At 41.8% G+C, this 25,521-nt stretch overlaps 1 protein-coding gene across 5 annotated transcripts in view; it reads left to right on the forward strand.

The window, feature by feature from the left end:
• The window catches only part of LDB2 (LIM domain binding 2), a 405,114-nt gene that overhangs the window by 377,823 nt on the left and 1,770 nt on the right, over positions 1–25,521 (forward strand). For 3 of the 5 annotated variants that reach the window (XM_040419061.1, XM_040419064.1, XM_040419063.1), the window contains exons 6-8: positions 21,049–21,172; positions 22,846–22,982; positions 24,900–24,974. In XM_040419061.1, coding sequence (XP_040274995.1) covers positions 21,049–21,172; positions 22,846–22,982; positions 24,900–24,974 — 336 coding nt within the window. The remainder of the gene's footprint in view (positions 1–21,048; positions 21,173–22,845; positions 22,983–24,899; positions 24,975–25,521) is intronic. The other 2 variants (XM_040419062.1, XM_040419066.1) reach the window with 1 other exon arrangement.

Genomic DNA, 25,521 nt, shown 5'->3' on the forward strand with positions numbered 1-25,521 from the left:
ACCCCTGCAGCAGAGGTAACCTTTGGTTTTCCTTTCCTGGGGCACCTCATGAGAGCCAGCTTCATCATAGTGTTTGATGGGTTTCATGACTGCACTTGAGAATACCTTCAAAGTTCTGGATATTTTGCGGACTGACTGACTGATTAAAGTAATAGTTCTTGTCATAATGTGGATTAGAACAGTAGTAGAATAGTGATAATTTGATAAATACTGTATAAAACTGGGTACCAGTCCTACCTCTGCACAACACAACTGATGGTCTCAAACACATAATTAACGTAAGAAATTCCCCAAAAATTACTCTTGACTGGGCGATTATCTCATGAAGCTGATTGAGAGAATGCTGAGAGTGTGTAAAGCTGTCATCACAGCAAAAGTGGGCGACTCTGAAAAATCTAAAATCTAAAACATATTCCAGTTTGTTTAACACTCTTTTTCTCGCTACAAAAGTGTTCCTTCATCGTTATCAGGTTTTCAATATGAATCTACAATGTAGAAAAAAAACAATAAAAACCATGAAATGAAAACATTTTGTACTGTGTATATACAGCATAGTGTTTCTTCTCTGAATAAGAAGCTGCTCCATGATGTAATATTGCAGGTACACTGCCTTACTCTGCCGATCAGCTTTTCCTTAGGGAACCTAAATGAGATAAACAATGAGAAACTGCTGTTTTTTACAGTGCAATATATTCACATCGCAAAAACAGTGTGGCCATTAAAAATGTTGGGTAAGTCCACTGAGTCCAAAGCTGTATGACATGTTGGAAAACAGGAATAAATGTAAGAAATATACAGTACAAATGTGGGAATGAATACAGGCAAATGGTATAAGATTAAACAAGAGCAGTTAAAGTAGAAAAGACCCCCCCCCCCCATAACTCTTTACAATAAGAGTAGGGGGGCAGGAGGTAAGTGAGACTACGGTCCTAGGGAAGCCAGGACTTTGATAAGGAAGGAGGATGGAAGAGCAGCAAATAGCAAGATCACGTTAGAAACAAAAGCAGCGCAGTTATAACTGAGAAGGAAGAACGTTTTAGAGATGATTAATTATAAATGCTAGATAACAGTTATTTGATACATATGGATGGACAGACATATAGATATTAGATAGAAGATAGATAGATAATAGATTGATTAATAGATAGATAGCTATGAGGTAGTAGACTAGATAGATAGATATGAGGTAGATAGATATGAGGTAGATAGATATGAGGTAGATAGATATGAGGTAGATAGATATGAGGTAGATAGATATGAGGAAGATAGATATGAGGTAGATAGATATGAGGTAGATAGATATGAGGTAGATAGATATGAGGTAAATAGATATGAGATAGATAGATAGATAGATATGAGGTAAATAGATATGAGGTAGATAGATATGAGGTAGATAGATATGAGGTAGATAGATAGATATGAGGTAAATAGATATGAGGTAAATAGATAGATATGAGGTAGATAGATAGATAGATAGATAGATAGAATAGATATAATAGATAGATAGATAGATAGATAGATAATAGATAGATAGATAGATAGATAGATAGATAGATAGATAGATAGATATGAGATAGATAGAGAGATAGATAGATAGATAGATAGATAGATATGAGGTAAATAGATATGAGGTAGATAGAAAGATATGAGGTAAATAGATATGAGGTAGATAGAAAGATATGAGGTAAATAGATAGATATGAGGTAGATAGATGATAGATAGATAGATAGATAGATAGATAGATAGATAGATAGATATGAGGTAAATAGATAGATATGAGGTAGATAGATATGAGGTAAATAGATATGAGGTAGATAGATATGAGATAGATAGATATGAGGTAAATAGATATGATATAGATAGATATAATAGATAGATAGATAGATAGATAGATAGATAGATAGATAGATAGATAGATAGATATGAGGTAAATAGATAGATAATAGATAGATAGATAGATATGAGAATGATAGATAGATATAATAGATAGATAGATAGATATAATAGATAGATAGATAGATAGATAGATAGATAGATAGATAGATAGATAGATAGATATGAGGTAAATAGATAGATATGAGATAGATAGATAGATAGATAGATAGATAGATATAATAGATAGATAGATAGATAGATAGATAGATAGATAGATAGATATGAGGTAAATAGATAGATATGAGATAGATAGATAGATAGATAGATAGATAGATATAATAGATAGATAGATAGATAGATAGATAGATAGATAGATAGATAGATAGATAGATAGATAGATATGAGGTAAATAGATAGATATGAGGTAGATAGATAGATATGAGGTAGATAGATAGATAGATAGATAGATAGATAGATAGATAGATAGATAGATAGATAGATAGATAGATATGAGGTAGATATGAGATAGATAGATAGATATCCAGGAAAATCCAAGCAGCACAAAACCTAAATGAAAAATAAGTGAAGGAGGGTTCCAGAGTCATCAGACCCCCATGTGTGGTCCATTGCTAATATGAAGAAGAAATCATTCCTGATTAATGTGCTTGAAAATTGCCCTGTAACATTTCATCTGTTCACATGGGTGAATAAAGTGTTTAGACTTCTTTCATCTTTCAGGAGTGCTGCTGATTTCTTTATAAATAGATAGATTGATAGATAAATAGATAGATATTAGATAGATAGATAGATATTAGATAGATAGATAGATAGATAGATAGATAGATAGATAGGAGATAGATATGAGATAGATGATAGATATTAGATAGATATTAGATAGATAGATAGATAGATAGATAGATAGATAGATATGAGATAGATAGATAGATAGATAGATAGATAGATAGATAGATATGAGATAGATAGATAGATAGATAGATAGATAGATAGATAGATAGATAGATAAATAGCCAAACCAGAGACTCTTCTAAAGGAAGAGACCCATCTCCAGACAGCCGCTCCAGCGTTCTTACTTCTTGCAGGAAAACTTGCAGTTAGCACACTTCTTGCCATGAAGCATTGCGGTACCTAAGTCTCCACACACCGCTGGATCTCTTCAATAAGGCCTCTTTCAGACGGGCGTTGCGGGAAAAGGTGCGGGTGCGTTGCGGGAACACGCGCGATTTTTCAGCGCGAGTGCAAAACATCGTAATGCGTTTTGCACTCGCGTGAGAAAAATCGCGCATGTTTGGTACCCAAACCCGAATTTCTTCACAGAAGTTCAGGCTTGGGATCGGGGTTGTGTAGATTGTATTATTTTCCCTTATAACATGGTTATAAGGGGAAATAATAGCATTCTGAATACAGAATGCATAGTACAATAGCGATGGAGGGGTTAAAAAATAAATAAATGAAATTTAACTCACCTTAGTCCACTTGATCGCTTCCCGGCTTCTCGTCTGTCTCCTTCTTCACCGCTCATGTGCACAGCCCCATAGAAATGAATGGTTCGGGATTCAGTGCGGGTGCAATGCGTTCAACTCACGCATCGCATCCGCGCGGAATACTCGCCCGTGTGAAAGGGGCCTAAGAACTGAAGTGTTTTCTAGGCCACCTGTTCAGACTCTTAATGATATCCATGGGATTCCCAGTTTTGTAGCTACTACAGTTAGGTCCATATATATTTGGATGTTTTTCTAATCTTTGTTCTGTACATTACCACAATAGATTTTGAGCAAAACATTCAGACTTTCAGCTTTAATTCAGAGGGTTGAACAAAATGATTGCATAAAAATGTGAGGAACTAAAGCATTTTCTAAACTCAAGCCCTTTATTTCAGGGGCTCAAAAGTAACTGGACAAATTAAATAATTGTAAATAAAATGTACATTTTTAATACTTGGTTGAAAACCCTTTGTTGGCAATGACTGCCTGAAGTCTTGACCTCATGGACATCACCAGACGCTGTGTTTCCTCCGGTTTAATGCTCGGCCTTTACTGCAGCGGTTTTCAGTTGCTGTTTGTTTGTGGTCTTTCTGTCTGACGTTTAGTCTTTAACAAGTGAAATGCTCTATTGGGTTCAGATCCGGTGACTGACTCGGCCATTCAAGAATATTCCACTTCTTTGCTTTAATAAACTCCTGGGTTGCTTTGGCTTTCTGTTTTGGGTCATTGTCCATCTGTATTATGAAACGCCGATCAATCAGTTTGGCTGCATTTAGCTGGATTTGAGCCCACAGTATGTCTCTGAAAACCCCAGAATTCATCCGGCTGCTTCTGTCCTCTGTCACATCATCAATAAACACTAGGGCCCCGGGGCCACTGGCAGCCATGCATGCCTAAGCCATCACCCTGCCTCCGCCGTGTTCTACAGATGATGTGGTATGCTTTTGGATCACGAGCTGTTCCATGCCATACTTTTTTCTTTCCATCATTCTGGTAGAGGTTGATCTTGGTTTCATCTGTCCAAAGGATGTTCTTTCTTGGTTTTTTAAGATGTTTTTTAGCAAAGTCCAATCTAGCCTTCTTATTCTTGAGGCTTAAGAGTGGCTTGCACCGCGCAGTGAACCCTCTGTATTTACTTCCATGCAGTCTTCGCTTTATGGTAGATTTGGATATTGATGCGCCTATATCCTGGAGAGTGTTGTTCACTTGGTTGGCTGTTGTGAAGGGGTTTCTCTTCGCTGTGGTAATTATTCTGCCATCTTCCACCACTGTTGTCTTCCATGGGCATCCAGGTCTTTTTGCATTGTTGAGGTCACCAGTGCTTTCTTTCTTTCTCAGGTTGTACAAAACTGTAGATTTTGCCACTGCTTATAGTGTAGCAATTTCTCGGATGGATTTTTTATGTTTTCGCAGATGAAGGATGGCTTGTTTCACCTGCATGGAGAGCTTCTTTGACCGCATGTTTACTTCTCAGCAAAATCTTCAAAATGCAAGCACCACACCTCAAATCAACTCCAGGCCTTTTATGTGCTTAATTGAGAATGAAATAATGAAGGAATTGCCCACACCTGCCCATGAAACAGCCTCTGAGTCAATTTGTCCAATTACTTTTGGTCCCTTTAAAAACAGGGTGCCACATGTAAAGGAGCAGAAACTCCTAAACCCTTCATCCAATTTTTATGTGGATACCCTCAAATGAAAGCTAAAAGTCTGGACTTTATGTCCATGTCCTTTATATAACTATAACTTGGATATGTTTTAGTAAACAGGTAATAAAATCAAAATTTGTGTCAGTGTCCAAATATATATGGACCTAACGGTATCTTTTCTGTCTGTCTGTTCTTTATGCACGGCCAAACAACTGGACCGATCGGCACCAATTTTAGCACATGTTGAAAGACAAATCCAGCTCCACGTCTAAGCAGGAAATACTTTTTATTGATGCGGTTAAAATCTTCATACAGGACAGTTTCGTCATGACAATTTTGGTCCTTCGTCATGAAGAAGGACCAAAATTGTCATATGGTCTGAAACACGTTGACGAAACTGTCCTGTATGAAGATTTTAACCGCATCAATAAAAAGTATTTCCTGCTTAGAAGTGGAGCTGGATTTTTCTTCCAATATTTGCTCAACTGCAACCAGGTGCGGTATCCTTGCTCGTCTAGCAGAGGAAGAGGTGAGAGCTGCCTTTACCACTATTGTCAATTTTGGCACATGGGTACATCAGGTGTCCAGGAAGGTTTTAGACTGGGTCACAGCTCTCTAGAATGTACCATTTCAGAGATATTCCCCAAAAATGTATTAGCCAATAGGAACTTGCAGCTTCACTGATTTTCTAACTGCTATTCACGCATGACTCTTATTATTCAATAGAAACTTGCAGGCCCTTCAGTCTTGACATACACAGTTACACCAGGTTTCTATAGCAACTTCACTGTTAGAGGTCACTGTTAATGGGGCGTGGTGCTGTGAAGGTCACTGTTAAGGTGCGAGGTGCTATGGGTGTGACATTTTAAAGGGGCAGGGTGCTGTGAAAGTCTTATATTAAGGGGGTGGTGCAGTCGGGGTCACTGTTAAAGGGGAGGGGCCCTGTGCAGGTCAATGTTAAGGGTGCGGGCCGCTGTGCAGGACACTGTGGGGGGTGGGCTGCTGTGTGTGGGACATCACTGTTAGGGTCAATTTCACAAAATGGGTCCGCATCTACAGGGAGTGCAGAATTATTAGGCAAATGAGTATTTTGACCACATCATCCTCTTTATGCATGTTGTCTTACTCCAAGCTGTATAGGCTCGAAAGCCTACTACCAATTAAGCATATTAGGTGATGTGCATCTCTGTAATGAGAAGGGGTGTGGTCTAATGACATCAACACCCTATATCAGGTGTGCATAATTATTAGGCAACTTCCTTTCCTTTGGCAAAATGGGTCAAAAGAAGGACTTGACAGGCTCAGAAAAGTCAAAAATAGTGAGATATCTTGCAGAGGGATGCAGCACTCTTAAAATTGCAAAGCTTCTGAAGCGTGATCATCGAACAATCAAGCGTTTCATTCAAAATAGTCAACAGGGTCGCAAGAAGCGTGTGGAAAAACCAAGGCGCAAAATAACTGCCCATGAACTGAGAAAAGTCAAGCGTGCAGCTTCCAAGATGCCACTTGCCACCAGTTTGGCCATATTTCAGAGCTGCAACATCACTGGAGTGCCCAAAAGCACAAGGTGTGCAATACTCAGAGACATGGCCAAGGTAAGAAAGGCTGAAAGACGACCACCACTGAACAAGACACACAAGCTGAAACGTCAAGACTGGGCCAAGAAATATCTCAAGACTGATTTTTCTAAGGTTTTATGGACTGATGAAATGAGAGTGAGTCTTGATGGGCCAGATGGATGGGCCCGTGGCTGGATTGGTAAAGGGCAGAGAGCTCCAGTCCGACTCAGACGCCAGCAAGGTGGAGGTGGAGTACTGGTTTGGGCTGGTATCATCAAAGATGAGCTTGTGGGGCCTTTTCGGGTTGAGGATGGAGTCAAGCTCAACTCCCAGTCCTACTGCCAGTTTCTGGAAGACACCTTCTTCAAGCAGTGGTACAGGAAGAAGTCTGCATCCTTCAAGAAAAACATGATTTTCATGCAGGACAATGCTCCATCACACGCGTCCAAGTACTCCACAGCGTGGCTGGCAAGAAAGGGTATAAAAGAAGAAAATCTAATGACATGGCCTCCTTGTTCACCTGATCTGAACCCCATTGAGAACCTGTGGTCCATCATCAAATGTGAGATTTACAAGGAGGGAAAACAGTACACCTCTCTGAACAGTGTCTGGGAGGCTGTGGTTGCTGCTGCACGCAATGTTGATGGTGAACAGATCAAAACACTGACAGAATCCATGGATGGCAGGCTTTTGAGTGTCCTTGCAAAGAAAGGTGGCTATATTGGTCACTGATTTGTTTTTGTTTTGTTTTTGAATGTCAGAAATGTATATTTGTGAATGTTGAGATGTTATATTGGTTTCACTGGTAAAAATAAATAATTGAAATGGGTATATATATTGTTTTTTGTTAAGTTGCCTAATAATTATGCACAGTAATAGTCACCTGCACACACAGATATCCCCCTAAAATAGCTAAAACGAAAAACAAACTAAAAACTACTTCCAAAAATATTCAGCTTTGATATTAATGAGTTTTTTGGGTTCATTGAGAACATGGTTGTTGTTCAATAATAAAATTAATCCTCAAAAATACAACTTGCCTAATAATTCTGCACTCCCTGTATTCTGCAATTTTGCGGAACAGGTGCGGACCCATTCATTTTCAATGGGGCCGCAAAAGATGTGGACAGCACACAGTGTGCTGTCCGCATCTGCACTTCCGTTCTGCGGCCACGCAAAAAAATAGAACATGTCCTATTCTTGTCCACAGACATGGACAAGAAAAGTCATTTCTATTAGTCATAAAAGTCATTTCTATATAGTGTTGGCCATGTGCGGTACGCAAAATGCGGAACGCACATGGCCGGTGTCTGTATTCTGCGGATCCACAATTTGCGGACCGCAGAACAGTTGCAGACGGGTGACTGTACCCTCAAGGGGTAGATCGCTGTGAAGGGTCACTTTAAAGGGTTTGGGAGCCATTGGAGGTCAGTGTTAAGGGGGTGGGGTACTGTGGAGGTCAATGTTAATGGTGTGGGGTGCTGTAGAGGTCACTGTTAAGGGGACGGATGCTTTGGAGGCCACAGTTAAGGTGACGGGTACTGTGGAGGTCAATGTTAAGGGACGGGGTGTTGTGGGGGGGGGTCAGTGTTAAGGGGACGAGCCTCAGTTGAGATCACTATTAAGGGTGGCGGGGTGTTGAGAGGAGGTCACATTTTAAGGGCACTGTAGAGGTTACTGCAGGGCACTGTAGAGGTTGCTATTAAGGGGGCAGGCTGCAGTGGAGGTCACAGTTAAGGGGGTTGGCTGCATTGGAGGTCAACATTAAGGGGGCAGGGCACTGTGGTGGTCACTGTTAAGGGGGTGAGGCACTCTGGTGGTCACTCTTATGGAGGACATAAACAGTAAATGAAATAGCCAGAATATATCCGTGCGAAGCCAGGTCATTCTTCTAGTATACTGTAATAGTATGTAAGTCTCAATACTGCTGCCATTATTATTTTTTTTGCACACACAGGATTAAGGCATCCCCTGGTACTTTTTAAGTATGCTAGGGAATGTTTGTTACATGTGTGCAAAACATTAGTGCTAGCTCTGTACCTTTTTGACCATATAATCTGTTTTTGTCTTGCCGTATTTTGCATAGCAGGGGCTTTTGACAATTTTTTTGTATCTGGTATAATTAATTCCAGTGCTTGAAGACAATGTTTTTCTATTTCAAATAGCAGCATTACTTCTGACACAAGAACAGTATATTGGGGATTAGTGTGCTGCCTTCTCATACCCTAGATATATCATTACTGCCATCTAGTGGTCATACACAGCAAAACAATATTATATTTCAACACTGCAGGTCGGTAGCGTCCGAGGCACCTTCATCTATTTTTACTGCCAATTTTCTGTAAATGTGTTGACTATTTTTCATGATATAGTGTTTATGTGAACATGCATTACATATGGTCAGGGACTGTTTCAAGTGAATGGGACTGAGCACGATACCAAGCACAGCCGCAATACAACGTACCACGATGCGGTGCTCTCAGGAGTGCCGGAGCCCTCTCAAACAGCTGATTGGCATGGGTCCCGGGTGTCAGACCCCCATCAATCAAATACTGATGACCTAAGACTTGATAATTACAAAAACTAATAATAAATAAAAATGTACTGAAAATCAGCTAATGAAAAACAGACATTGCTTGTGAATTGTGGTTAAACAGGATAATGTTAAATAACAAACTAATGAAACTGACCTGGACAAAAATGATGGTTAGTGTTGATCGAGCACCAAAGTGCTCGGGTGCTCTGGCCAAACACATCGGGATGCTTGAGTGCTCTACCGAGCACCCGAGTATAATGGAAGTCAATGGGAGAACCCGAGCATTAAACCAGGCACCCCCTGATCTGAAGAGGGGATGGTGTCTGGTTCATAGGAAAAGGTCAGAAATTGATGGAAACACCACCAAAATGGTTCGGGAACAGCATGGGGAGGATGTCTGGATGCATCTTGGACTCCCAGGTCGCTGCTGGGAACGATGTTGTCCGAGTAGTACGCCACTTTTACAGACTGACAATAATAGGCACAAAACCAAAGAAAAAATCGATTTTAGAGGAAAAATTGTTAGGAAACATTCTTACCTGTATATTTACTTGTATATAAAGTGCAAGTGCTGCCAAAAATTACAAGGAAGAGGCACTCCGATACAACCTGTATATCACATGAAGGAGGGCCTCATTCACATTGTGGTACAATTGTTCAGGTAGTCGGACTCCTACACTCATAAAGCCTATGTGCTAAGTGAAAGGGCTGCCAAAAATTACAAGGAACCGGGACTCCAATACACCCCTTGTTTCACATAAAGGAGGGCATCATACACACCCTTGAAAAATTATGATTGATGGCCTGTTGGTGACCCTCAAAAACATTTGGAGCAAGAGCCTGCTCATCTGACCATCTAAAACATTAGGGGTGAGGGCCTGCTGCCGCTTTGGTGACTCTAGATAACCTGGGGCAGATCGCACATCCCTGTGACGTCGACGATCCTTTGGATGTCTGGCCTATCAACTTTCGATGTTATTGTCAGTGCAAATCATGGTTGCTGAGGGCCTGCAGGAGAGATAACCCTGCAAAAGATTTTAGGTGCGGGCCTGTAGGTGAGGTGACCCTGTAAAACATTGTAGGTGAGGGCCTGCTGGTGATCTGACCCTGTAAAACATTATATACGAGGGCCTGCTGGTGATCGGACCCTATAAAAAATTATATGCGAGGGCCTGCCGGTGAGCTAACCCTGTAAAACACTATATGCGATGGCTTGCTGGTGAGCTGAACCTCTAAAAAACTATATGCGAGGACCTTCAGGTGAGCTGACCCTGTAAAAGATTGTAGGTGAAGGCCTGCTGGTGAGCTGACCCTGTAAAACATTGTAGGTGAGGGCCTGTATGTCATAGAAATTTTTTTGAAGCGCACACGTTACACTGCATATGTGGCACTGGTAATGTCACTGTCAGAAGCGGACACCGTCTATTTGTAGCATACCAAACCACAGGGGAAAACACAAGACGGCGTGACGCTCACGGTGGGCCGATGGGTGCAATAGTTCATGTACTCACGGTTAGCAGATGCCTCCCTGGGCTGGCGTACAGTGGATGGGAAGACAGCACAAAATCCTCCTGGGCACTCTCGGTTGCAGGGAACACCAGCCAGATGAAAGTTGAGGTGCCCTTGATGGCAGAGGTGGCTCTAGACTTTGTGAGGCCTTAGGCGAAACTCGAACATGAGGCCCCCACGAACACAAGATATGCAAGCAATAATAAAGATTAACCCTGGCTGTACTGTATGTGACATCACTGTGCATATTAACCCTGTACTGTGACTACCAGTACAGGGTTAACATGCACAGTGAGTGACATCCCAGTACAGGGTATACACAGTGATGTCAGGGTTAAGCAGCTGCATGCTTGCAGCACATAGTACAGGGCAGGGACGTGCACAGACATTTTGAAGGGCAGGGGCTTAAGTAAAAAAAAAAAAAAAAGGGCACTTGTCATAATTTCTAGAAATGACTGCCCACATACATGATACAACACTGTCTGCCCACATACATGATGCCACATGGAGGGACACTTCCAGATTGTTTTGTGGTGGCGGACGGAAAATAATGTGGTGCTTATAGAACAGACTCCACAGTGTAGAGGTATACTGTATATTGTGGGGCACAGTGTATGCTATATCTGTATATTGTGGGGCACAGTGTAGAGGTATACTGTATATTGTGGGGCACAGTGTAGCGGTATACTGTATATTGTGGGGCACAGTGTAGGCTATATCTGTATAACAAACATATTTCACATGAAAACTTACAATTACTTGGCTTGGCCCTTGGGGATCTCGGACGCCACTTCAACACTTTGGCCGGGGGCTCGGTGGAGCTGATGTTGTGTTTTATCCTAATGAGAAGGGGCAGAGGAATAGCAGAGCAGGGAGAGGCTGGTGCTGCTACTAGGGGGTCATACCATGGGGGAGTAATAAAGCCCACCATAATGCCCCCCAGTAGAAATAATTCTCCTTATAATGTGACAGTGCAAAAAATACCCCCTTGTAATGCCCACAGTTGAGCTAATGTCCCCATAGTGCCCCCATAATGTGCCAGTATACTGTATAATACCCCTATTTAGTGCCCCCAGTAAATGCCCCATAGTGCTCCTCTCCCCCCTTCCTCCTAGTGCCCCCCATAATGTACCAGTATAAAATGCCCCTATATGGTGCCCCAGTAGATGCCCTCAGTGTCCCCTATAATTTGCAAGCATAAAATACTCGTTCTTAGTGCACCCCGGAGATGACCCCATAGTATTCCTCTCCCCCCTACCCCATAGTACCCACCATAATGTGTCCCAGTATAAAATGCCACTGTACAGAGCCCTCCATATAACACACCCCTTCTTTGTGGCCTCACACCAATAATGTGCCGGCAAGAAGTGCCCCCATAGTGCCACCTAATAATGTGCCAGTAAAAAGTGCCCCTAACGATGATGCCCCCAGGCCTTGATGTCACATTACTCTCCCTCTATCCATGTCACATTTCTCCCACTCCATGTCACATCACCCCCTCCTTTTTACATCACCCCCTTTGTGTCACATTTCTTCCCCCCCCCCCCCCTCCATGGCAGCACTCCTCCCCCCTCCCTCCCCAATGGCACATTTCTCCCCCTACATGGGCCTGGAAGCAGCACATCTTACCCCCCCCCCCCCCCATGGCACATTTCTCCCCCTCCATGGGCCTGGCAGCGCAGCAGTATATCTTACCCCCCCTCCAGTGCACATTTCTCCCACTCCATGCGGATCGGATGCGGACTAAAACAACGGTCGTGTGCATAAGCCCTTACTCAAATAAAGCTCAACCATTGTGTAATGAAAATATCTAATATTAACTAATAATTTTACTTTTCTCTTTCATCTGATTATTTTCAAGACCTCTGTTTTTGTCAGTGACTAGGAACATTTTTGCGTTTATTCAGAAGCTGAAAACCCACACAAACCTAAGGGTCCATTCACACGTCCGCAATACACCCGGCCGGCACCCCCATAGAACTGCCTATTCTTATCCGCAATTGCGGACAAGAATAGGACATGTTCTTTTTTTTCCGGAGCCGCGGACTGGAAGATCGGGGCCACGCTCCGGAAATGCGGATGCGGAGAGAGCACTTAGTGCTTTCCGTCCCACAAACTGAAGATGCAGACCAGAGCATCAGTGCTGGAAACGGTGGGGGGTTTAGTGGTGGGCAGGGGCGTAACTACCATAGCGGCAGAACATGCGACTGCTATGGGGCCCAGGGCAAGAGGGGCCCAGTCTTAGTTGGGATCATCTCCTCTTCTACTGGAGGTGAAAACTTGGTCAGGACTCTACCCTCTAAAGGAACAACTTTTAGCAAATGAAGCAGTGGAAAAATGGCCCAAGGGTCATTGAAAAGGGTTCAGGCGGAAACCCTTCGGTCCTGTGTGGGGGGCCTGGTTTGATATTTGCTATGGGGCCCTTACTTCTCTGTGTACGCCACTGCTGGTGGGTATGTCTTCTTTTATTATATTAGCACATTTGCAGCACTGGACAAACCCTTCAATTTTAGTTAGAGCAACACCTGTATACACCTGTATCACTGGGCAGGCTAGAACTGGATGGGTTTCCAGCCTCAGATCTTGAAAATGGTAGGAAACTAAACTCAACGTAAAGCAGACTCTTCATTGCTTCTCAATACTACACGCTGATTATACACATAACACTGGACATCTCTAGGATTATCCTCAGGATAAGTCATCATTATCAGATACGTGGGGGGTCCGATTCATGGCAACCGTAAGCGATTCAAGGCCATGTCACGTCATGTAGTGCAGCTCAGTTCAATGCAAGTGAATGGGGGTGAACTGCAATACCAAGAACAGCCACTATCCAATGGACGGCGCTATGCTTGGTAAGCTGTCAGGAGGCAGTGGCACTTACTGGAGCTCTTGGGAGTGCACCGGCTTCCTGCTGATTGGCAGGGGTGATGGAAGTAAGACCCCCACAGATATCACATTGATGACTCACTATAGAATAAGTGGACAACCCCTTTAACCCCTTAGGGACTTAGGATGTACCGGTACGCCACGTTTGCCGAGTCCTTAAGGACTCAGGACGTACCGGTACGTCCTAAGTTTAAAAGTAGATTGCGGCGCGGCGGGGGTTAATAGAAACAGGATGTCATGTGACCCACCCCCCGTATCGGCGATCGCCGCAAACCGCAGGTCAATTCAGACCTGCGGTTTGCGGCTTTTACCTGCTGTTGCGGCGGCGGGCGGTGCCATCGGGTTCCCATGCGGCTGTGGGGGGGACCCGATGGCATGGAAGGCAGCGCAATGTCTAAGGAAGGCATCGTGCTGCCTTCCGGTGACGAGCCTGTGAGATCCAGCCCCCTGGATCTCACAGGCCGGAAGCTGTATGAGTAATACACACAGTATTACTCATACAGCCAATGCATTCCAATACAGAAGTATTGGAATGCATTGTAAAGGATTAGGCCCCCAAAAGTTCAAGTCCCAAAGTGGGATAAAAAAGAAAGTGAATTTTTTTTTTTTTTAAATAAAGTTTTCCCCCCCAAAAATTAAAAGTTTCAAGTAAAAATAAACAGAAACTTCATTTTCCCCAAATAAAGTAAAAAAAATTGGTAAAAAATAGGGGGGAAAAAAAGTATACATATTAGGTATCGCCGTGTCCGTATCGACCGGCTCTATAAACATATCACATGACCTAACCCCTCAGATGAACATCGTAAAAAATAAAAAAAATAAAACTGTGCTAAATAAAACTTACATCACAAAAAGTACAACTGCAAGCGATAAAAAAGGCGTTTGCCCACCAAAATAGTACCAATCTAACCGTCACCTCATCCCGCAAAAAATGAGCCCCTACCTGAGACAATCGCCCAAAAAAAAAAAAACTATGGCTCAGAATATGGAGACACTAAAACACTAAAAAAAGCTGTTATTGTGTAAAACTTACATAAATAAATTAAAAAGTATACATATTTAGTATTGCCGCGTTCATATTGACCGGCTATATAAAATATCACATGACCTAACCCCTCAGATGAACACCGTAAAAAATAAAAAATAAGTCATATGCACCCCAAAATAGTGCCAATCAAACCGTCATCTCATCCCGCAAAAAATGAGACCCTACTTAAGATAATCGCCCAAAAACTGAAAAAATTTGGGCTCTCAGACTATGTAAACACTAAGGCTGGGTTCACACTTGAGCGTTTTACAGCGCGTTCAAACGCGCTGTAAAACGCTCAACACATGAAAACCAATGCTTCCCTATGGCCCTGGTTCTCACTTGAGCGTTTTACAGCGCGTTTGAACGCGCTGAAAAACGCCCTACGCTCAAACAAGTTCTTGAGCTTCTTTGGGGCGTTTTGACGCGCGTTTGTGGCCATAGGTCACTGCAGTCAATCACACAAACGCGCGTCAAACGCGCGTTTACTATTGCAAAAAACGCGCATAAAACGTGCGACAAAAACGCGCGTTAAACGCGCATATCAAATACGCTCAGGTCTGAACCCAGCCTAAAACATGATTTTTTTTGCTTCAAAAAAGAAATCATTGTGTAAAACTTACATAAATAAAAAAAAGTATACATATTAGGTTTCGCCGCATCCGTGACAACCTGATCTATAATAATATCACATGATCTAACCTGTCAGATGAATGTTGTAAATAACAAAAAATAAAAACGGTGCCAAAACATCTATTTCTTGTTATCTTGCCTCACAAAAAGTGTAATATAGAGCAACCAAAAATCATATGTACTCTAAACTAGTACCAACAATACTGCCACCCTATCCCGTAGTTTCTAAAATGGGGCCACTTTTTTTAGAGTTTCTACTCTAGGGGTGCATCAGGGGGGCTTCAAATGGGACATGGTGTCAAAAAAAACTGTCCAGCAAAATCTGCCTTCCAAAAACCATATGGCATTCCTTTCCTTCTGCGCCCTGCCGTGTGCCCGTACAGCAGTTTACGACCACATATGGGGTGTTTCTGTAAACTACAGAATCAGGGCCATAAATATTGAGTTTTGTTTGGCTGTTAACCCTTGCTTTGTTACTGGAAAAAATGGATTAAAATGGACAATTTGCCCAAAAATTAAAATTCAGAAATTTCATTTCCATTTGCCAATAACTCTTGTGGAACACCTAAAGGGTTAACGACGTTTGTAAAATCAGTTTTAAATACCTTGAGGGGGGTAGTTTCTTAGATGGGGTCACTTTTATGGAGTTTCTACTCGAGGGGTGCATCAGGGGGGCTTCAAATGGGACATGGTGTCAAAAAAAACAGTCCAGCAAAATCTGCCTTCCAAAAACCGTATGGCATTCCTTTCCTTCTGCGCCCTGCCGTGTGCCCGTACAGTAGTTTACGACCACATATGGGGTGTTTCTGTAAACTACAGAATCAGGGCCATAAATATTGAGTTTGGTTTGGCTGTTAACCCTTGTTTTGTAACTGGAAAAAAATTATTAAAATGGAAAATCTGCCAAAAAAGTGACATTTTGAAATTGTATCTCTATTTTCCATTAATTCTTGTGGAACACCTAAAGGGTTAACAAAGTTTGTAAAAATCAGTTTTGAATACCTTGAGGGGGGTAGTTTATAGAATGGGGTCATTTTTGGGTGGTTTCTATTATGTAAGCCTCGCAAAGTGACTTCAGACCTGAACTGGTTCCTAAAAATTGGGTTTTTGAAAATTTCTGAAAAATTTCAAGATTTGCTTATAAACTTCTAAGCCTTGTAACATCCCCAAAAAATTAAATATCATTCCCAAAATGATCCAAACATGAAGTAGACATATGGGGAATGTAAAGTAATAACTATTTTTGGAGGTATTACTATGTATTATAGAAGTAGAGAAATTGAAACTTGGAAATTTGCAATTTTTTACAAATTTTTGGTAAATTTTGTATTTATTTATAAATAAAAATGAATTTTTTTTACTTCATTTTACCAGTGTCATGAAGTACAATATGTGACGAAAAAACAATCTCAGAATGGCCTGGATAAGTCAAAGCGTTTAAAGTTATCAGCACTTAAAGTGACACTGGTCAGATTTGCAAAAAATGGCCAAGTCCTTAAGGTGAAATAGGGCCGAGTCCTTAAGGGGTTAAGGTAGATCTTGTTCATAGAGGCTAAATATCCTTAGGAAATAAAATAAAATATTCAATTAGCAAAGTCTTGGATAGGTAAGATGTCCCTTCATACAGCTGGTCCAACACCCAGCACCCCCACCGATCTGATATTATTGATGACCTATCCTGAGGATAGGTCATCACTATTAAAAGCCCGGAAAACCCCTTTAATTCTGGAGGAAATGTCCTTTTATCTTGATGACATTCTCTACAGAGAGTCAGTGATTGCCATTTACAGGGATGGTGTGGGAGCAATACCCGTACAATACAGAAGACACAGAATCCAGGCAGTCGTCTTCTCTGTGCAGAAGTGATCTTGTCCCAACTCCCACCAGGCCTTTGTATTGGATTTTATTTGTAATGTAATTGCCATGAAGAGAGGAAGGATATTTCTTGCTAATTAAGTATTGTCATCTGAAACCAATTGTCAGCAGTGAGACAATGGTGGCAGACTGCAGCCATTATCACAGTGTGCCGTCTGCATCCCAGCGAATGTGTCACAGCTTTCACTTCTAGAAATGTATTCGGAAGAGGCATTAAAATCTGGAGGTGGAAGCAGGGGAGGACTGAGCGTCATCTTGGCTCCCCAGGCACTAAATGTCATCGGCCCAGATTTACTGATGTGCCTGTGCCTAAAATCTGTCTAAAAGTGGCACAAATTGGCACAACTAGGGTTTCTTCACTTTTTACAACATGTTTGAAAAGGGACCAGGGTTTATCAGAAACAGGAAGGGATTCGCGGTAAAGGGGGTGTGACCTAAGAGGCGCCTTATTCACCTCCGAGGGAGGAGTGAGTGTGCATCGCACACTATTATTGTTATGCAATATCATATGTGGCTGGTGGGGTCTGTGGGGGCAGTTTTGTAATCCCAGTCCAGCCCTGATAGCACACTGTATACACACTGCAGCAAGCCCAGTTCATGGAGAAAGGGGAGGGGCCAGGAATGGATAATGGGAGGGGCTGTAAATGGGGCAAAGGGCCCAATTTAGATTTTTGCTATGGGGCCCAGTGATTTCTATGTATGCCCCTGGGTTACGTCATCTACAGGACTACTAAATCTGGGACCAAGTGAATGTAAGGGTACGTTTACACTTGCGTTCTAAAGATCCGGCAGGCAGTTCCGTCGCCGGAACTGCCTGACGGTTCCGTAAATCTGTCTGCAAACGGATAGCATTTGTAGACGGATGCGGATCCGTCTGACAAATGCATTGAAACACCTGATCCGTCTGTCCGGTGTCATCTGGAAAAACAGATCCGGTATAAAAATTTTTTTGCATTTTTTGCAAATTTTTTGCGGGAACACTTGGTGCTGGATGCGGCATTAATATATTTTAATGGAAAATAGTGCCGGCAAGTGTTCCAGAATTTTGGACGGAGAAAATACAGCAGCATGGAATGCTTTCCGTTCAGAATGCATTAGGATAAATCTGATCAGTTTTTTTTCCGGTATTGAGCCCCTGTGACGGAACTCAATACCGGAAAACTTTAACGCTAGTGTGAAAGTAGCCTAAGGTGCAGATGGACGGGCGGCAAACAGAATTAGACTGGGTTGGGAATAACACTCTGCTTTGCTGAGGAGGGTGTAGTAAACTGATTTAAAGGGTAACTGTCATATAATTTTTTTATTTGCTAGTTTATTAGAGCTAGGCATGTATAACTGAGTTATGATCATGACTAAGAGCTGGCTGGCTCGAAACATGTCGGTCTGTCCAGGGACTTGGAGGGACCTTTGTCACTGCACCGTATGTACGTTTGGAATATTTAATAAAGAACATGCAAGATTTTATCTTCTTCGTGCTGGAAATCTGTTTATCTGAATGATGTATATTGTCAAAAGATCTGTAATTACCTTATAATAACAGCTTTCATTAATGTCCTCTGTCCCTTTCCACTGCTCCCTCTTAAAAGACAGTTGCTATGGCTTGTCTGTCTCTGGCTAAGAAGACAGGAAGACATAGGGGTGGTCCTTCACACTGCATGCCTGCATTAGTCTTCATTCAGAGTGAGGAGGCGTGTCTCTCAGTAATATAATCTGATTGGCTGGCAGAGAGCTGCTGGCTACAGCAAGTGTATATGGGAAGTAAGGGAAAGCAGTTTTGGCTTCAGAGAACTGGCAGAGGAGCCATCTTGAGAAGTTCCTCATATTGTAGAGGTTAAAACAGCTGTAACTAAAGGAAAAACAAAAGGAAAACAGTGGTATGTGAAGAAACTAAAGATTGCTTTATGCATAATGCTGCTGCAGCAGCAACATATGCTAAAATTGATTTCTTGATGGAAACATGACAGTTACACTTTAAAGGGGTTGTCCGCGTTATATAAAAAAAAATAATACAGCACTGGAAATCTGATGGTCAGCAATATATACATAAGCTAAGCAAGTTTTAGGCTATATATATATATATATATATATATATATATATATATATGTATATCCTCATTTCCCTAGTTCTGTTCAGGCCCTTTGTTGACATGCAGTTGCAGAGCTGCACGGGCGTGTAAGAACAATCTCTGAGGTTTTCCTCATTAATATTTGTGGGTGCAATTCAAAGGGAGTGAATAAAAGTGCTGCCCTATCTGCAATCTGACTGCTGGGATGCTCATGTTGTATGTGTGGAACTACAAGTCCCAGATGTACAGTACAATGACACTGTTAATACGCACAGGATCTTCTCCTTCCTGTTCTTGTGCAATGCTCTGCAGACACTTCCTCACAGCCAGCAGAAGAGTACAGAGGAGAAAACTGGTCTTTGTCAGCTCTGTGTTAGCAGGGTGAGGAGGGAAGATCCTGTGCACAGCATTTATCTCCTCACTGCCTGGAGAAGAGAAGGGTCTGCAGCTGCTCAGTACCTAAGGTAGAGCCTCCAACCCTGAGTCTGTGCTTCTGATGGTAGAAGGGGTTAAACTTTGCTGAAGAATCCAGTGGGAGGAGACACAGAGCAGACAGATAAGCCAGCAGATCGTGCACTGCAGGGGTAGCGGACAGCCAATTGGCAGTGCAGGGGGCATGGCTTGTCACTCCATCCAGCACAGCCTTCACAGTGACTGCGCACAGAGACAGATCTGCTCCTCCTGCTTCCTCAGGCTTGTGCACAGAACATCATCAGAGCAGGGAAAGAAGCTGACATCACAGGTAATGTGACCTCAGCTAACCATGAGAACAGGGCTACTGGGCTTGGTTGGAAACACACAAGGAACAAAAAAATTACTAAGACAACCCCTTTAAGCTGTAATAGGATGGATATAACTTGTATATACCAGTAATATGACTTATAACCTCAATCAGGATAATACAATCAAGGTCAGATTGACCTACCAGAGTACCAGAGGATCCTCCGGTGGGCCCAAGCAATGACATAATAATGTCCCCATCATAAAACAGGGCTCAAAAGGTCTTGCAAAAGATACTTTGGGGCTGACTTTGGAACCAATAACCACCAGATAACCTATTAAACATCATTGACAGTAAGTCCCTAAATGTGCAATGATAAAAATTACTTAAAGTGAAAATGAACATGTCCTGTGTACACAGAGAATCATTTCCTCTGGTGGACCCATGGAAATTCGGTCTGACGCTGAATATAATGTTTGAACATTCTCTGCTACTTAGTAATCACTCATGACTGAGCTGAAGAACAACTTCAGAACAATATTGTGCTTGGACCTACATAAAGAAGGTGCCCTATTCTGAGCATGTCTGTCCCCGACACACTTGCCTATGTCCTCCAACAGCTCAGTGACTTCTATACTCCTGGTCTCCTTTAGGTTCCACTTGCTGTCTGACACTTTGCTGCCAATAGTTTGAATCAGGATCAGGTCATAACACCCAATCTTTGCACACGTGTGCACACACTGTAGCAGTATTCGTTGCTCATTTATTGTCTGGGATAAATCTCCTTCCCTGAATCTCCTTCCCTGACCATCCTGACCAAGTATCTGGTATTTTCTGCTAGAGTTACAGAGGCTCACTACTTTACATACTGAATACACATCCCTGCAGCCCCACAATCAGGAGCTCAGCTTGTGTGTATTGTAGCATCTAATATTTATTCAATTCTATATAAACATGGCATGTTTCGGAGAAAAATATGCAACCACTATAACCATTATAAATGGAAATGGATTGGCGGCCAACTTTGTACATTGTCTGTGGTCTAAAATGGTTGACAAAGTATTAAAAAGTAGTAAAGAGCATACTGTATAGACACAAAAGACTGAAATGTAATACAATCTTTCCACACTGTTATATATTAATATGGACATGCTCTTAGTAAATCAAGCTGTTGAATGTAATGTCTTGAATTTGTGTTTTATTTTAGTTGTGTGTAATACTGGAGCCAATGCAAGAACTAATGTCAAGACATAAAACATATAACCTAAGTCCACGGGACTGTCTGAAGACCTGTTTGTTTCAAAAATGGCAGCGAATGGTTGCACCACCAGGTAAGTCCTCCATGGCTTTCATCACATCCATGTACTATGCTGTGTCTCTATAGGTATGTGTACAATATGCAGAATGCACCGTGGAGGAGGGAACCACTTTGGAGTCATGAATAATAATCACATAAATTAAAATAATAGTCATATAATAGATGAAGGGTAAGCCTTATGAATTGTATGATGATGTGGTGGATGACCTTTTCCATAAAATGCAATTGGACGTTTTTAATCAAAGGTGATGTCTGCTTTGGACAAGCAGTTTTTGTTAGAAGGGTCCTCTGGGGATAACCTGATTTCAGGATAACCCCCAGCTCGTAATCTGCGAGGGAACCTAGCAACAAGTGTTCCATTTTCTTGCAGCGCCACCACAGGAGAACTGTAGCATTACAAGGTGTCCCAAAGAAAATAACATCTGTCTGTGTACTGCACAGATGTTCCAGGTCCTCCCAAGCAAGGACATGGGGGTACTGTAGGGGAGAATTACTCAATTAACACACAATTTCTAAGGACAATCTCTTTCAGCAGATCATTTTCAGGTAACGCTTCAGAATTCCAGAGGAGCATGTATGGCCTGTAAGTCTCCTCACGCCGGTTAAGACTCTCCCTCCCCAAGGAGAGCTAGTACCCCCCAGATCACGCTTCGGAAGCCCTCACCATACAACTGGGTTCATTAGGCGGAACAGTTACCAGCCAGGCATACAGTATTACATGACAGTATTACATGACTCTACGTTCTAGGTCATAGAAGGAGGTCTTGAGCAGGGCACCCCCTCTAAATCATCCAATAGGAAATTTGGACAGGGGGTGTCTTGATGAGACAACCTCTCTAACAGGGTATTGACATGGGAAAATGATGGAGGAGCCTATGGAGGACATTTATCAAGACTGGAGTTTTACACACCAGTCTTAATCTCTGTCCACTCACATCTTATGCAATATAATTATTAAGAGGCATGTGCCTCTTAATATTTGTGTCACATCTTTGCAGGTCTGTGCACCAAGCAAGCGAGCTGGTGTAGATTTACGCTATGATCTATGCCACGTTCCTGCCGTAAATTGTAGTAAATGTGACGGGCTGGCTATGCCACCCCACACTGCTCGCCACTTTGACAAGTGGTAAGAAGTGTCTGAAACCCACAAAAAGTCACAACATTTTGCGCAACTACAGCATGCGCCAAGCATTGCAACTCTTTGGTGCCAGTATTCTTGCGCACAGGGGATAATAAATGCCCCCCTGTATGCTAGATTAGTAGTAGAATTTGAAATGCAATGTGACCTCCTTAAAGAAAAAGTCTTCGAGACTTAAATTTCATTATTGGTTGGACATAAAAGGAATGAAAGATTGAGTAGTCCCTTTATGCTCCTTTACAGTCCTAGTATGACATTAGCAGTCCCAGAGTAGAGACTGGTGGACTGAAGTAAGCTGGTATGAAATGAGTGAGAAGACTGGTGAGATCTCTCCCATGCCTACTACCTTCTATTCACTCCATGCAATGATGCCAGTTTGATGTCAGACCATGTAACACATCATAGATGAAGCTATCCTTTCACAAATAGCTTTTCTCATACATTTTATTATACATTATTTTCTACATGATATAGCTACCATTTCTTCAAACAGAAATGTCTTGATGGCTTCAAACCAAAAATATACCTATATTATTTCTGTCTCGCAGCAGAACCTACAAGACAGACAACCACCAAGAGGCGGAAAAGGAAAAATTCCACCAGCAGTACAGCAAACAACACAAACAGCACATACAGTAAGAAAAAAGCACCAGCTACGTGTCTCAACTTATCCAGTCAAGTACCTGTAAGTATCACTATGTGAATGCTGGTCTTGTGTATCTCACACGTGACTCTCTGTCAGGGATATAAAGAGAACATGATAAGAAATTCAGAAAAGTCCACAAAAATACACATTGTCTGTATAATCGGTGTTGTCTGACCAATCGTAAGACGTAAATGGCCAGGTACAAACGAAATTCATAAGGGTCAGGCCTTTGCCATTGACTAAAGATGGGACATCAATGAGAATTTCTGGAAAACCACTTTAAGAAGGAAGTTCATCTACGGTAAACCAACCAGAATATATCAGGGAATTAAAGGGATTATTATAAAAATGAAATTTGGACACTTCACGTCAACTAGACTGTAGAAAAAAATCACTATGTTTCATCACTAGAATTTCCTCTACAATAGAGTGTTCCTGGGTCTTGTAAGGTCCCTATTAGAGCTGTAATTACTGGTAGACCATGTGTATATGTTGTCTGTTACTGGACCTTCATGCATTTAACATCTAGATATAGATATGAAATGGAAGCATTAAAAGTTATAAATATAAAAAAAATTATAAAAATGATGTCAAATTTTAAAAAATAGCAGGATAAACCAACAACCCTCTATATTTTAACTCCTTAAGAAAGAACAGCTTTCATTTTTGTTTTAAACAGGAAATAATAATATTAAAGGGGTTATCCAACGTCTCCAATAGCCCCCCCCCCATGTTCCTGGGTCCCCGTGCCACTCTTGGTCCCCGCACCGCCACTGCTACTTCTGCCATTGGCTGTTCCCCCCGACACCGGATGTTCTTATCCGTGTACAAGGAGAAGCTGCAGCGGCGGTGCGGGGACCAGGAGCGGCTCAGGGCACGGGGACCCAGGTAAGTATATTCCCTGTAAGAGGCCTGGCAAATAGGGGGGCTGTAGGAGACGTTGGATAACCCCTTTAATATAATTATATATTAGGAAATTTAAGGGTTGCAAAAAGCTACAAAATAAAAAAAACATACAAAAACATGGCAGGCCTAAAGCCATACTTATGCTACACCTGAATTATTGTTATGGCATTCATTTATAGCACTTAGCTATACCCCAGCACTGTACAAAGATTGTCGCTTCAATTTAAATTCCAAATTAACCTTACCCAAGCAGGAAACATAGGATCAGATCGGTAAAATCACACCTGCCCAATCCTTGTTTGACCAGGGAAGAAATTTGGCTGTACACATAGACATTGTATAATCTGCAAAAATTCTTATTTCTATTTTTACTAGTACTATTATGTCATGGGGATTGCACAGGCTCCGAACTTGTGGCCATCACCATGGGAGTCCAGTGATGACTGACACTTGGGCTCCAGCTCTAATGGCTGAGATCAAAGAAACCTTTTATCCCAGCAGTTTACATCCTTATTGACCGCGACATCTAAGGGTTTAAATGACTGGAATAAGAGGTGGTTAGACAGAAAGAGAAAGCTTCCACTGCCACCCATTGATGCCCAACGACAAAATCAAGGGGCTCCGATGAATTGCCATGGATATATGACTATAAAAAAAGGCTCTTGGACGACAACAATTTTAAAAAATGGGGGGAAAAATTATTTGCCCTGAAAGGAATATGCAGGACTTTAATTATCATGGCCTATATCGGTAGGGTGTTGAATGGCCCAAAATACGATTTTCAATTAATGATAGGTTTCGTCCAGTCACTTAATGCATTTAATGCATTACATTTTATTTTAAAACACAACTAACTAGATAAGCTAATTGACCAGCTGATCATTTTTAAATTTTTTATTAAAAAAAAGTTATAATTTTTTTTTCGATTCAATTGCATGACGTTGGAATACTTTGCAAATATGTTTTTGAAAATGTACAAATGCATCTTACTATTATATGTGTATTTTATGTTTCAATATCTTCTTTAACAAAATCCCTCTTTATTCACAGCTCATCTCTACAAAAAAATGCATAGGCGATAAGACAAGAGTCAGGAGGAATTATCGTGGAATACGGAACGGTTTGGTAAGTAATGGGCCCAGGCAAATATTATGGGCCTGTTATGCCAAACCAGTCCCTATTCCATGATAATCCCCCTATTGCAGGCTTGTCCTGCTCCAAAATATGTCCCCATTGTAGATATGCCTGTATGGTTACGTACCACGAAGGCATCAATGAAATTATCATGGAATATGGACCGGTTATAAAAAGAGTTTGGCATACCCATTCCCTTGCCCTTATCTAAGAGAAGTTCTTTGTAGTAAATATGACTGTTTTCAGCAAGTCATGGTTTAATATGTTCTGCATGAAATGATCCTTTGATGCCATAGAGACATAGCAGATGCATTGTCATGGCTATAGGTATTGCCGTCAGAGATCCCAGGTTCCTGAACACTTGAGGCCTTAGGGCTCTTTCACACGAGCGGATGCCGTGCGTGGAATCCACATGGACAATCCGCGTGGAAGGCATTCGTTCCGAGTCATTTCCCTTTAGTGTTGAAAACTTTCAACAAAGGCAAAGATGCCAAGATTGAAGGCGTAAAGGGGGAGGACATTTGTACAATGTCCTATC

This window comes from Bufo bufo, chromosome 2 (genome assembly GCF_905171765.1).
Source record: "Bufo bufo chromosome 2, aBufBuf1.1, whole genome shotgun sequence".
Lineage (NCBI taxonomy): Eukaryota > Metazoa > Chordata > Amphibia > Anura > Bufonidae > Bufo > Bufo bufo.